General features: G+C 45.0%; 1 protein-coding gene across 1 annotated transcript in view; it reads right to left on the bottom strand.

Annotated features, from left to right (window-relative positions):
• Nucleotides 1–1,100: 1,100 nt before the first annotated feature.
• IPO13 (importin 13) overlaps nt 1,101–13,149 on the bottom strand; it is a 71,218-nt gene continuing 59,169 nt past the window's right edge. Inside the window, exons 15-22 of the mRNA XM_078605618.1 lie at nt 10,097–10,234; nt 9,597–9,693; nt 8,120–8,172; nt 7,568–7,634; nt 6,931–6,989; nt 6,066–6,155; nt 4,975–5,156; nt 1,101–4,686 (exon numbers count right to left, since the gene is read on the bottom strand). Coding sequence (XP_078461744.1) covers nt 4,590–4,686; nt 4,975–5,156; nt 6,066–6,155; nt 6,931–6,989; nt 7,568–7,634; nt 8,120–8,172; nt 9,597–9,693; nt 10,097–10,234 — 783 coding nt within the window. The 3' untranslated portion in view covers nt 1,101–4,589. The remainder of the gene's footprint in view (nt 4,687–4,974; nt 5,157–6,065; nt 6,156–6,930; nt 6,990–7,567; nt 7,635–8,119; nt 8,173–9,596; nt 9,694–10,096; nt 10,235–13,149) is intronic.

Genomic DNA, 13,149 nt, shown 5'->3' with positions numbered 1-13,149 from the left:
GGAGGTTCCTACCAGTAAAATATATAACTCAGTGGACCTTACCTGGTAAAATAAAACAAGATGTTGAGTCGATTCCAAATGTCTGTCTGGAGTAATTGGTGTGATGGACTCTTGGAGGGATGAAGTTATTAAAATTGATCCTTACGCTCACCATACGCATACGCAGTAGATACATTCTCATCGCATAACTGCATTTTCACGATTTACAGTCACAAGTGATGACTTTTAAAATACATTTCGGTAAATGTAGCGACCATTAATGGCTGCAGGGGTCAAGTTATTAAACAACATGCAACCATATGTATCTCAAAAACCTCGAGTCTAAAACTTGTGATGGATGCATGTTATAAAGGGCTTCAGAATCGATTAAACGACCTTGGCTGCATGTCTACACCGCCGTACCAAATGTTACACGTTCCTTCAGAGTGGGCAGGGAGGAGCTTGGTTGAACAGCGCATTCGTGCACGACAGACAGACAAATAATCCCTGGTGGGCAGTGTGGAACCTGTTGTTCCTACCTGTAAAAGTGTAGTGTATCGTGTCGTGTATAATGTAGTGTGTAGGTTAAAAGTTGAGTTTTAAAAGGGCACCACGGGATGACCAGCCCCTCCCCACCCAGCCCCTCCCCACCCAGCCCCTCCCCACCCAGCCCCTCCCCACCCAGCCCCTCCCCACCCAGCCCCTCCCCACCCAGCCCCACCCAGCTTTTGTATGTGTAATGAGATGTAAATTTAACACGGAGGCCTTTTGGGTTTCGGTCGCGTAAATGTCGTTAAAACCGCTACCAAACACAACCAAATAGCAACGAATTGTCATGTTTTGTTTACGTGGCACACCTTACTAATTGTCAGTGCCGGGTGGTGGCGGGTTTAACGACACATTTACGCGATCAAACCCAAAAACTTCTTGTGAAAAATATGTCAATTGTCGAGGACATTTGTGACTACTCTCGATGGTCTATCTGGCGACTTATTCGCTTGGCGAATTTCAAATTTAAACGAGTCGACCACCCTGACGTCGCACGGCAGAGGGCGCGCTCGTCACGCGGAAGGGCCTTCGCAGCGTGACACAGAGAGAGAGAAAGGATGCGACAAAGGGGGGGCAAACCACCACTTCAGCCTTTATTCTGTAGACTTCAATAAATACACGCACATCATCAGTGCTCTGCGATATACATAAAACCACGTGCCCATCAAAGAGGTGGACCCTTTCCAGCCAGCTCTTCAAGAAAGGGGGGGGGGAGAGAAAACATCAAGTAAAGTCAGCCTCCGAAGCCGGCTTCACGATCGCTTTGCCTCTGCAGGTTAAACTCTTCACGATCCGACAAAAAAACACCCCTCTGCACTTGCAAAGTGTTGGAATTAGGGTTGCTACTTAATCCTGTTTTTTTCCCAGGGTCGTCCTATTTTTCGAGGTAGCTGTCCTGGGAAATTCTGCAAGTCTTCCCACAATACGTTATATTTCCATATATGTGTAATATTTCCACTCTTTCGGTATCGTTAGGCATTCTTTCCATGAAATTTCCCGGTGTTTTGTACCTCTGAGGTAGCAACCCTAGTTGGGTAGATGACTTCTGTAAATTTGGACATATACCTCCATTTAAAAAAGGCTATGATCTCAAAACAATACATGACCTACATCTGCCTTTAAAAAAAGTTATTTTGAGTATCATTGAGCTCTCACATGATTTTCGCTTCGCTTGTGTTTTTTACCCAAGTAAAGCCTCACTGAACCTCAACTTTTTTTAGCAGGGTCCTGCCAAATTTTAATAGTAGGCGGGGCAACGTTGTTACGTGTAATCCTAATTTTAATAATTTGCAGGTAATTTTTCAACATTTGGGATGTTTGGCCAATACCAGTTACATTGTATGTTTTTTTTTAAACTATGGGATGAAACCGGAGAACACGGAGGAAACCCATGCAGAACGTGGGGGGATCTGTTGCTTAAAGTTAAATCTATATTCTTATACAGACTCCGCACTGAAAGGTACCCGAGTCAGGAGTGGAAACCATCCAGTTCCTTTTTGCGGTGAGGCACGAGTTTTGCCACGGTGCATCCTGCCGTCGCCCATTTTTATCCAGGATTCAAATACCCCCCCCCCCATTAGCTGAATCCTACATCCCATTAGAAAGCAGTTTTATTTCCGAGATAATCATCGTCGAAATGTTTCAACGCCACTTTATTTTGATCAAACTGTTCGCGTGGGTGTGCCAGCACTAGATTTACACAAACTCTGGGCCACTGTCACTTGCGTTAAGCCCGGAGTTTAAAGGCGGTCGTCAGACACGATCCGGTTCCATTGGAATTGAAACGTGTAGGCGAACGTCATAAGAAGAAAAAAAAACATCTTTCCAGACAAGTAAAATGTAGGAACCCTTTAAAGGACATTCATAAATAGTGCCTCTCCTTTGTAACATAAACTATAACGCAAATGAGCATTAAAACGTCACAATTATCTAGTTTGGCAGCATCGATAAGTTGTTTACAACGGCAAGGGGCTCGCTTAGTATGGCATCCTCCTGCACGAACCAACCGTTAATAAATCTGCACACAAGAAATGTGTATTTTGCAGCCTACTTTTTTTTAATATATACGGTGTATATTATGGTAAAACTACCATATCATAGCAAGTAACATGCACCGATTGATAACTTTCTTGGGCAAAGTTGTATTGCGAAAAATACAGTTCAGGTAAAAGAAATTACTCAAACTTTGTACCTTTCATCATTTTGATCAGTCTACCATAAATTATTTCGAAGGGTACACATACTGTACTCTGATGGGGTTTTTTCCCATGTGTCCCTCCAAATAATAATTGCTCAGCAATTTTACTCTACGTTAATAAAATGTTTCACTTAAATTCATCTTAAGCTGAACGTTGCATTCTTACATTCTTTAATAATTTGCTGCAAAATTAATATCCATTAACTTTTTGTTTTAATATATATGGTATCACCAAACCTAAGATAATTCATATTTCCATAGTCTTGTAATGATTCTAGATTTGCAGCTAATCTGGCTTAGCATGCAGCTAATCTGGCTGTGACGGTCCCACCTGATGACGGAGACTTGTGTTGCCTCCGAAACGTCGTGATTTTATTGTTTTATTTTTATAAATTTTAATTACGTGACTTTACCGTAAGAACTAAGAGTATGAATTATTGTAATGATGTCAGACAATTGTTGGGGGGAATTTTAGATCTGTTGCTTAAAGTTAAATCTATATTCTGCTGCTTACCGACTTCGATTTTCTGTTAACGATCTTGCATATTACCCGTCATGATACATGGATAGGAAACAGACACTGACGATGAAAATGGAAAGGCTTAAAAATTGTGCAAAGTAGCGTCGAGAGGGGCATGCTTGGAGTTATATTTTAAGAAAAGGAGCATACTGATTAGAGAATATATGCAAGTTATAGACATCACAACAACTCTTTAAAAAGTGGGCTTGGCAGGGCATCGATAGGAGGGATGATGGCCGATGTTTGAGACTGACGAGGATGACTGGTAGCCAAAGGAGCGAACATGCTCGAGAGGAAGACCGTCTCAGAGACGGAGCAGTAACATCAGCTCGTGTGCAGGAGCCAGACGGTTTGTTGCATCGTGAGAACGCGAGCGATGCCAAAAAACAAAGGCCTTTATCCAGCAGTGGATAGTCCATGGCCTGCTGCTGCTGCCATGCTTGATAAGTAACAACCACTTACACAATGGGAGAATTTCAATTAAAAATTGTATTTTTTATCTTGCACTGTCTGCATTTACTTAGAAACGTGGCAAATGAGGCTAAAGTGTGAGGGCGTTTTTTTCCTGTTCCTACAACAGGGAACCAAGCGGGTAGTGAACGCACGTGTGCGCAGGATGCCACAAACTGCACCCATTAGCAGCTGCGTCTTTGTACTAAAAGCAGCATAGTGTGTGGGCAGACGATTGTCTACGGGGTTTACTAAAACGCTTGACACCACTCTCCCAGACAGCAGCCGAAATGTCGATAAATGCCATTTGAGTGCTCAGTATTGTACACAGCATTTGACAGACACACAGCCCACTGAAGCATCAATGAAGAGATACCGTATTTTATAAGTAGCACAGCTGAATATACCAAGACGTATCCTCTCTGTAGTTGATGCCAGACTGACCGTATTATTGTGCAATCTTGAACTTATTTGTTGCTACAATTAACCTGCCAGACACAATTTTCCATAAATATACCCTGTTTGTGTGGGCTTAGCGATCGAAAACAATGACAAAGGTAAACAGGACTGTCTCTTGTTAGCGTGCAACTTTTACAGTATGTCCTCAAAAATTTACACAAAAATTGCCGTGTGTTTTCAAAGTTTTCAAAATCGGTTTACATTTACAAAACACGTTTTACAGACGCCTTGCAAAGCGGAACTGCTGAAAGAGGCTCAAATAAAAGCACGTTATAGAAAAAAACAAATGGCGGGAGGTGTGCAAGTGTGCAACTGTACAATATGGGGGGCAGGAACGCTGGGAAGAGGCAAATGCCCATGGTTTGAGTTAAGGACGTCCCTTGGCGATGGTGGCGTGGTGCAGGCATACGCCCGGGAAGCACCGCCCCCGACGCTTCAGTACTCTGCCGCGTACTCCGTGCCATGCAGGCCCCGGCACAGGAGAGTGAACTCCTTCACCATCTCCTTCACCTTCCTTTTGTTCACTCTCTCCCTGCAAAAAAAAAAAAAGGAGTACAATAATCTGCTTTGGTAAAGAGTTACCACCGGTACAGGGCAAAAAGGAGTGGAAACCCAGGGTGTGGTGGGACAATTATATTCTTAAACTTTTTCTTGTGTACAGCCAAATAATTAAAAGCCATATTTTCAGAAATGAAATTATCAGCACGGGGTCAGGAGGACCGAGGCTGGTTCCCTTGAAGCATCGTTGATGTGATGGCAGCAGGGAAAGTGGGGGTGGTGGGGGAAGTGGGGGGGGGGGGTCTGGCAACGGTCGGTTCACCTTAGAATCTGCTGCCCAAAGATGTCCTTCTGCTCATGCGTGACACGCGAGGATGGGAAGTCGGGTCGCGCCATGGCTTCCTTGAGCCACAGGGGCAGGTACGCGAAGCAGTGCTTGTTCACACAGAACAGCACCTCCGCGAAGTTGTCCATGAGGTTACGGGGAGCCTGGCCGCCAATCGCCTGTGGCACATGGCAGCAGCACAACAACAGCGGCGAGCAGTTGCGGCCAAAGTCACTACCTCTGCAATGCCATGGGTTTTGTTAATTAATTTCATTTTCCGAATTCACAACACAGCCACAGGGCATGATTTCATCATTACATAAGCGCCAAAAATCCCACCACCTCTGTCTCGGCATCTGCGAATAATGTTGTGACAATAAAATTAATATACCCTGCAGCCGACATCTCATTTGCGAAGCCAGGACATTTTTTTTCAAGTTAAAATAAAAGCTAAGTAGCACCACGAGAAAATTATTTTTTTCCTCTACAGTACGATAACTTCGGTGGCACTCTCAGTGCCATGTCACCACTGCAAAGCAATAAGAGCGAGACAGGAACCTGTCAATTAATCACTTTTGTAAGCCATCCATTCATAGGTGTCTAGAGTGAGCAATTACAACCAACGAATTACCCCATTGAATGTGCTTAGTCTGCCCTGCAGGTCAGCTCACACAATCTCAAAAAAACTTTTCCTTGCAAACCAGAAAGCAGACAACGTTTAGCCGAGTATTGTTGTATTGCTCATCCTCATGTTATTTTTGCGTCTCGAGTGATAAGAAAAATGTCAGACATCAACAATTCAACAGCAATCGATAAAGCGTACTTCTGGGTACCGCAGTTGCAAAAAATGTAGTTCTCAAATTCGCTTATTATCGGCTTGTTTCGGCACGGGCTGTAACACCTCGCTACCTTCCTCAGGGGTTTGAGGCAATGCCAGTCTTTGTCCCAGCAGCCCCTTTGTATAGGCTTTTTTTGACCAATTGCGGCTGGCCAAAAGCATCACGTGATTCACTCCTTTGCAAAAGTGGAGAGGCTGTGGTGCCGAGATGCACAGCGGGAAGCGGTGCGTCTCACAAGCCGTCGCGTACCTCCAGCACCGTCTGCAGCAGGAGGCGCCCGTTCTCGTGCACCACCTGCCCGATGGCCGATACGGTGGCGCAGTGTGGCAGCAGCTCCGTCTGCGGCGCAGCACACAGGCATCAGCACGCGCGGAAACGCGTCAACCCCCACCGCATCCCATGGCCCTCACAGCCGTACTCGACTCCGACAGAGGCGCCGATACGTCGAAAAACACTAGACCGGCTTCTGCTCGGGAGGCAGCAGATGCCGTTGCCTGGTGTGTACATTTTGGCATATAAACAGTCAAATTTATTTTGTCCCAGTGCAGCTGGAGGCTTTTGGAACGTGTGAAAAAAGACTTATCAATTATTCACGAGAATTTCTTCCCTGTACACACATTTGTTTGAAATAAACAAGCTGCCTTGCACACAGCTATGTGCAGTGACATGTTTTTTACATGCACGATTCCCAATGCATAGTTGAACTACGGGATTTGTTTATAAAGCCAATGCATTCGGAATATCTTTTCATTCCTTTTTCGTTTTTTTTACATGTTAAGAAAAAGTATTACGCACCATTTAATGCAGACGTTTACATAGCTGCGAGTAACACTTTAATATTTTAGTACCGCGTGTACTCTGCACAACATTTAAAATGTTCTTTTCAACCAGATGTCATAACCATCAGATTAATAGCACACATTGCAACCACGGTCAAGCAAAGTTTGTGAAATCTAACTTTAAGATTAAGTTTAGTTTACATTTAAATCCTTTCCTCTGAATTAATCTGACGGCATGATGCTGTACTTCCATTCCTTTCTGTATTTCAAAAACAGTGAGGCTCTACAAACATTCAGTAGACATAATACCCAAAAGCCTGCATGGGCCTACTTACAAAAAATCCACAGGCCGATTTCACAGTGGGACCCTCAGGGAACTTGAGGGAAATGAGACCTGAATAGGAAATGAGAAGTATTAGTCAGACAGTGAATATTTCATAGCACGTGCCTGCGCGCGTTCACAAACATGCAACAAAGACGAGGATGCCGAGTCTCAAAGACTTACGGTCTGCTGTTAGAAAGCACCTATTAAGGCCATAGTGAGCACATAAGGGCATAGTGGGAGATAGAACTGTGCAATGTCTGGGCCATCTTTGTCTTCCCGGTGCTGACGTTCGTACAGTGCACCGCGTGCTCTTTCTATGCTTTTATACTGTTACGATTCAGCACCCAGGTTCTTCCATGAATTTTCATGATTATATTTTATTAAATAATAAATAAATAATTTGACACTGCTGTGAAAGTAGCGGCCACTGTGTGGTTGCAGGGCTAACATGAATGCATTACGTACAACATATACGAATTGAACAGCGTTGATTCTTACACAAACGACTCGATATTGCGAGCTTAACAAAGCACACTGTTGTGCTTCAATGAGTTAAAAATACAAACAACTGAAACTGGAAGCGAGGTTGGTGGGTATAAACATGGGACCTCCCCTTCATGGCTGTGATTAGGCATGGCTGTACTCACCACACTGGAACAGTGCTTTGATGTCGCAGTTGTCTGCCACCACCACATCTGGTTTTTTCCTTAGGGCCTAAACAAAGCAGATGTATCCCGGGTGATTGTGTGCACAACGTCACGTTCAAACAGCTGGTTTCTGGCTTAACACGCTGGACGATTAGTAACAAGGTGATGCGTCTGGGAGGACATCCAACCGAGGAGATGGGAGTGATGAAATCAGCCCGGTGTGCAGGGTGCTTTGCGGATTTGCTGCATCGCAGAATCGTGGGAGACGGTGAAGGCCTTCATGAATTGATCGTTGGCAGTTGATAATGGTGAGAACGACATTGGGAGGGTGGCAAAAATGTTGCTAAAAATAACTCGGTGCAAGATCCTAGTCCCATTCCGAATGACCGCGTACAAGTCAGTAACAAGACTGGACAAACACCGAGAAGGATCAGGCAAACGAGGAGAGCCGGCCGTGGTGACGCGGGTGGCATACCCTGTGACCATTGCGGTTAAAGCGAGAGACGAGCGAGGGGGAAGACAAACACGTATGATGCACGGCCACGTTGGTACCTGCGAAAGAAGCTGCATGAAGGAGTCCACGATATCCGGATGATCCCGGGGACCTGGCACAAACGAGTGATTGTTCGCAAGGCACATTATTAATAGTGTGTCGCTCCCCCCCCAAACTCGCGCACTTCGGCTCGATGCATCGGCGCTGCGAGGTAATGCACGTGTTTAACGTTTTGCCGATTTACATTTTAATAGGCCCCAAAATAACCTTTTGCATTGACAGTTTAATTAGGTGGTAGCGGCAACTTTAGGAGATGGTGGAACACCCAAACACACCACGAGCCACGGTATTTTTAACGAAAGCCTCAGATTGGCGGCAAACGCGCATCACTTCTAAAATTCTCATCAGTTCCACTCGGATGAAACAAAATAAGAAAATAGACTATTTAAACGAGATCATTAAAATCACATAAAATACCAAACCACATGGGTGTACATAATAATGAGCCTAAGATGTGTTTGATAAGGTTGTTGTTACATGTGTGCAATATTACTTTTCACAATTTAATTAACATTGTTTATTCACATTAGGACACGGACCAAATATTGCTTTTATTTTGGAAAATCCTATCGCAGCAGAGCGATGCATCTTGGAACCAAAGTGGCACCCCCCCTCAGACCTTCAAGAGATAACTCTGACAGGTGCTTCTGATCGCCACAATTTTGACTCCACTTGTCATCTGTTTGGTGTGCCTGTAAGCCAACGCTGATTACGTGCGCTGCAGGGAAAAGCAACAAAAACCTTCATCTTCTGGCTCAGCTCACAAGGATACTCAAAGAGAGGGGACTAACAGATGCCCATCACTGAGGGTATCAATACTGGAGGGGTTGTATTGGATAATTACCAGTCTCCTTGGTATCTCAGAAGCTAAGCAGATTTGAGTCTGGCTAATATTTGGAAGGGTGACCTTGAGTGAATACCAGGCGTTGTGGGCATAGAATCAGAATCTTTATTTATCCTGGAGGAATCCGTTAAGTGACAAAGTGCTTTTTCACAGATGCCCAGTCAGGGTGGGTCAGCGAGTTACAACAAATAACGACAGGAATGCAAAATAGAGAGAAGTAAAGCAAGTCACTAGAAATAAACACAAGATGAAGTTGTGAGGCGACCAGAAAAAGAGGACACGGCAATGGAATCAGCCCACAGTTGATTCGTTGGATTAGATTAATTGTTGTCCTTCCCCCGCACCTCTGATTAGCACGGTTGGCTACGCACGGTGCGAAACACCATCTGCAGATTAAATCTATCTGCACAGGAATTTGAGTGGCAGCCCCTTGAAAGCAGGGGGTTTTCTCCAGGTGCTCCAGTTTCCAGATACAGGCCTAACGCTCCAGAAGCCCGCTGAAAATGAGTCTTGAAACCCAGTGAGGCTCCTCTGAATAAAGGGCATTCTCAGAGACGGTGTCTCAAAATTTGATGATCCATTCTCAGGCTTTCTCAAATGCGAGAGGCATCGTTATACCGGGGAGCACGAACCTCTGTGGAATATCGTGAGAGTGCAGGCAGCCATGTGCAGGAACAGAGCCTTCACAGTTGGGTAGTAGACAATGTCCTTGCAGAAGATGAGCACCAGCTGTGCGGGGGAAAAGGCAAACACAAAACCACCATCTGCTTCATCCAGCAAGTGGACAACGCTCCCGAGCCAAAACGGTTTAACTGCGCACGCAAGGAAATTTCACCATCGCCAAGCAAGCACGGTCACAGTTAAAGCAACAACAACAACAAAAAAAACAGATGCATATTTAATAGAACAAGCGCAGAATCCAACGAGATGCGATCGAATCAGAAGAAATATCATTCAGGTGTCTGTAAACGTCCCCAAGGCAAAGCACGAAGGGGTCGGCCGAGCGTCAGTTGGTGCCCACACGCCGGCCGCCTTCGGGGGCGGCCAAGTTCGGCTCATTAGGCGCGGTCCCGGACCCCCGTTCTTTAGCCGTGACGGGCAATTTGGCGGCGAGGCAGCGGCGGCGTCTGACCTCTCGCGTGAGCTCCAGCGCGGAGGCCTGCGGGACGGTGCTGTACATCTGGCCCAGCATCTCCGACAGCTGGGGGATCATGGGTCCAAAGTCGTCGAGCAGCGTCTTCACCGACTTGATGAACACCGTGCACACGGCCTGCGGAGACGGAGGGGCGCCGCGTGAGCGCGAGCGGTTTTGCGAGGTGATACGTTTTCAATCAAAGATATTAGGGGCGAGGCTGCTGCGTTGGGAGTGGTGCACGGGGGCAAATAAATAAAACACATTTATCAATAACACTGCCTTCAGAGGGAAAAACAAATAATAGGCGACGTTTCAGGAAATAACCCTTCATGGAGTACCTAAAATGAGAAGCATATTACGTGCTGTAGAAAAGGCCCATTTACTGAAATGTCAGCTATTATATATTTTTCAACAGTTTTACTTAACTTGACTCCTGTGTCGTGGTCAAATCTTGTAATCTAAATTGAGTCTACTTGCTGTTGTCGAATCAATTCAAAAATTTGCACACGCACTCAGATCCGGTGACAATGCATGCCTGTATCAAAATCGGCATCAAATAATCAATTAATACGCTACTTTAAAGCAATTTAGATTTTGTACGGGCGCCTTATTATTTATATATATATTTGTGGAGGGGAAAAACACCGCGGTCCCTAAACTCTCGAATCGCCTGCTCCGTGTGAACCAATTACGGAAGTCATCAATTAATTCAAGTCAGCGTTGATGTGGGAGCAGGCGCCGCATCATTGATGTACTTCTCGACCGTGAGTTAAACGAAATTGTTAATAAAACCGTTGTTTTAAAAAATATTTCTTAAAGGAGTTTATTCCTTTTAAGGCACAGTTTTATTGACAAATGTGTAATTTTTTTACTTATTTAAAAGTTCAAATTGTTTGTGATTTTGTTATTTTCTCACTTTTTCTTATATTATTTTTAACTGCAACAGACACCGATCTCTCCCCGCCTAGACGTACAGGCTCTTTCGTGCGCTCGTTGCCGTGTAACAAAGAAAATCTCCGCAGTTCGTTGATACGTTTTTCTGCGGGGCATTCTCTAAAGTGTGAGACCGATGCATCATTCTGCGTGGCTTTCGGGCGGACGCTTTCTGTCGTTGCTCCGCACCGATAGCACGATGGGAATTAAGTTAGGAAAGAAGAGGCAATAAATATTTAAGTAAAAATACCTGTGGCAACTTAATAGGTAAGGAAATTACATACGATATTGAAAGTATGTTTGGTAGCTCGGCCGAGAAGAGATGTTTAGGATACAATAAGAAATTCAAGCTTAACATCTCAGGAGTGATGGAAACCATGTCTTAGTTGTACCTTTTGTTTTGCATCATTGAACTTGGTTCTTATGTTTCATGTTCAAGATAGTTACGTATACTGGACCTTCCACAACAGACTTAACGATATGTAATGGAAGTATAATGTAGCAATTACGCAAACAATGTGTTGTTGTCTTGTGGGACGGCTTGCGTAATGAAACTGCTGTTTAAATCACAATTCCTCAAACGTGGGAGGAATTTGTTCGGTAACACTAATTCGTGTTTGGAAGCAGATTATGATTATTATTTTTAATCAGGCCTACCTCCCATTCACGAAACACACACACACACGTACGTAGGAGGCATGCATTCGCATCCAAACTCCACAAGCTACTCGTGGATTTCCCTCGCACTGAGCCGGGCACGATGCAACTGTCGGAATGTTAACAGTGGAGTTGTCACCCTTAGGTGTTAGGGAACATCAAGTACCACTCAGATGCACTCTGCTATGCCCTGGACAAGGCTACACCCTACATCTGCCAAACGTTAGGGAAAGGGGAGGCATGGATGTTTCCTTTCCCTTTCTTATTCCAATTGTGCTATGAACATCGTGTAATCATCATTGTCAATTTACTGCTGGATGAATGCCTCTCAGAGCCACCACTTCTTCTCACAATCCTGAAATGTAATAATCCACTTAGCACCTGCACACAAACCGATTTTAGAATCATGCCATGTGGACAAAAATATATTTCGAGCTCTTGAAACAACAATGCAACCACATGTGTTTGGCAATGGTCCGTAGTTGCAAATCGACTTTCGAGATCCCTTCAAGTGACCTTTTGTTATCCACACATGAGTGCGGCACTTTCCCATACACCCTGCTATCGAGATATGATTGTAGAGTGAAAGATATTTGTAATTCTAGGAACTGGAAATCAGCCAAAAAGAATGAACGAGAGAACGAAAACCATTATCACTGTACGTGTTGGGTGGATTGTTACACATCGCAGGACCTTGAGAGATCGTGGTGGCTTGGAAAGGCCTTTATCTACCAGTGGATTGAGCGTGACTGATGATGAAAGAGTGAAAAATATTTGTAATATATTTTTTGTTGTGTCCAGTCAATGATTACTAGGCCGACACCAGCAACTTGGTACGGTTTGAAGAACCGAGTCGATTCGCGGGTGGCTAAAATCCAGATTCGAACCCAGGATTCTCAGCAATGAGAGCTCTTTGATCTGAGCCGAGCCACCCAGTCACCTGCAATAGTTTGTTTATAATTCCCGTTCCTGCAACACCAGATCAGAGGAAATGTTTAAATTATAAAAGAAACTGCTCGCAAATCGACACGTAGAAAAACAGCAACGACAGACCCCTGCAACATTGCCTCACCGCCGCAAAGGGCGAACGCAAGCGCCGCGTCTCCTGCGCCGCCGCTGAGATTGATCCGTGTGCACCGTGGGCCCGTTCCCCGCAGTGCAATCAGGCCACTCACGGCACGGCCGCCGCGCCGCTTACTTACCTGCCCCAACTCCTTATCATCCATCAGGCCGGCGCGCGCTGCCACCGCAAGCACTAATGAAGAGTGACTTCGCTTCGCCGAGCCTCGCCGGCCAAGTCGACAGCGGAGGCCCGCAGCTGAGCAATAGCAGCGCTCCCTCGCCTCAATAACGAACATTGGGGTGTTTTTTATATTTTTTTAAACGTTTAAACAGGCAAGTGACCGAGAGTCTTACCAACAACCCTATTCTCACTCATGAACCACTAACAAGGGCGACGG

The sequence above is a fragment of the Lampetra planeri genome, chromosome 24, assembly GCF_965212315.1.
Source record: "Lampetra planeri chromosome 24, kcLamPlan1.2.h2, whole genome shotgun sequence".
In the NCBI taxonomy this organism is placed as follows: domain Eukaryota; kingdom Metazoa; phylum Chordata; class Hyperoartia; order Petromyzontiformes; family Petromyzontidae; genus Lampetra; species Lampetra planeri.
The sequence above is the reverse complement of the archived record's forward strand: the minus strand, read 5'-3'. Positions and strand labels throughout refer to the sequence as shown.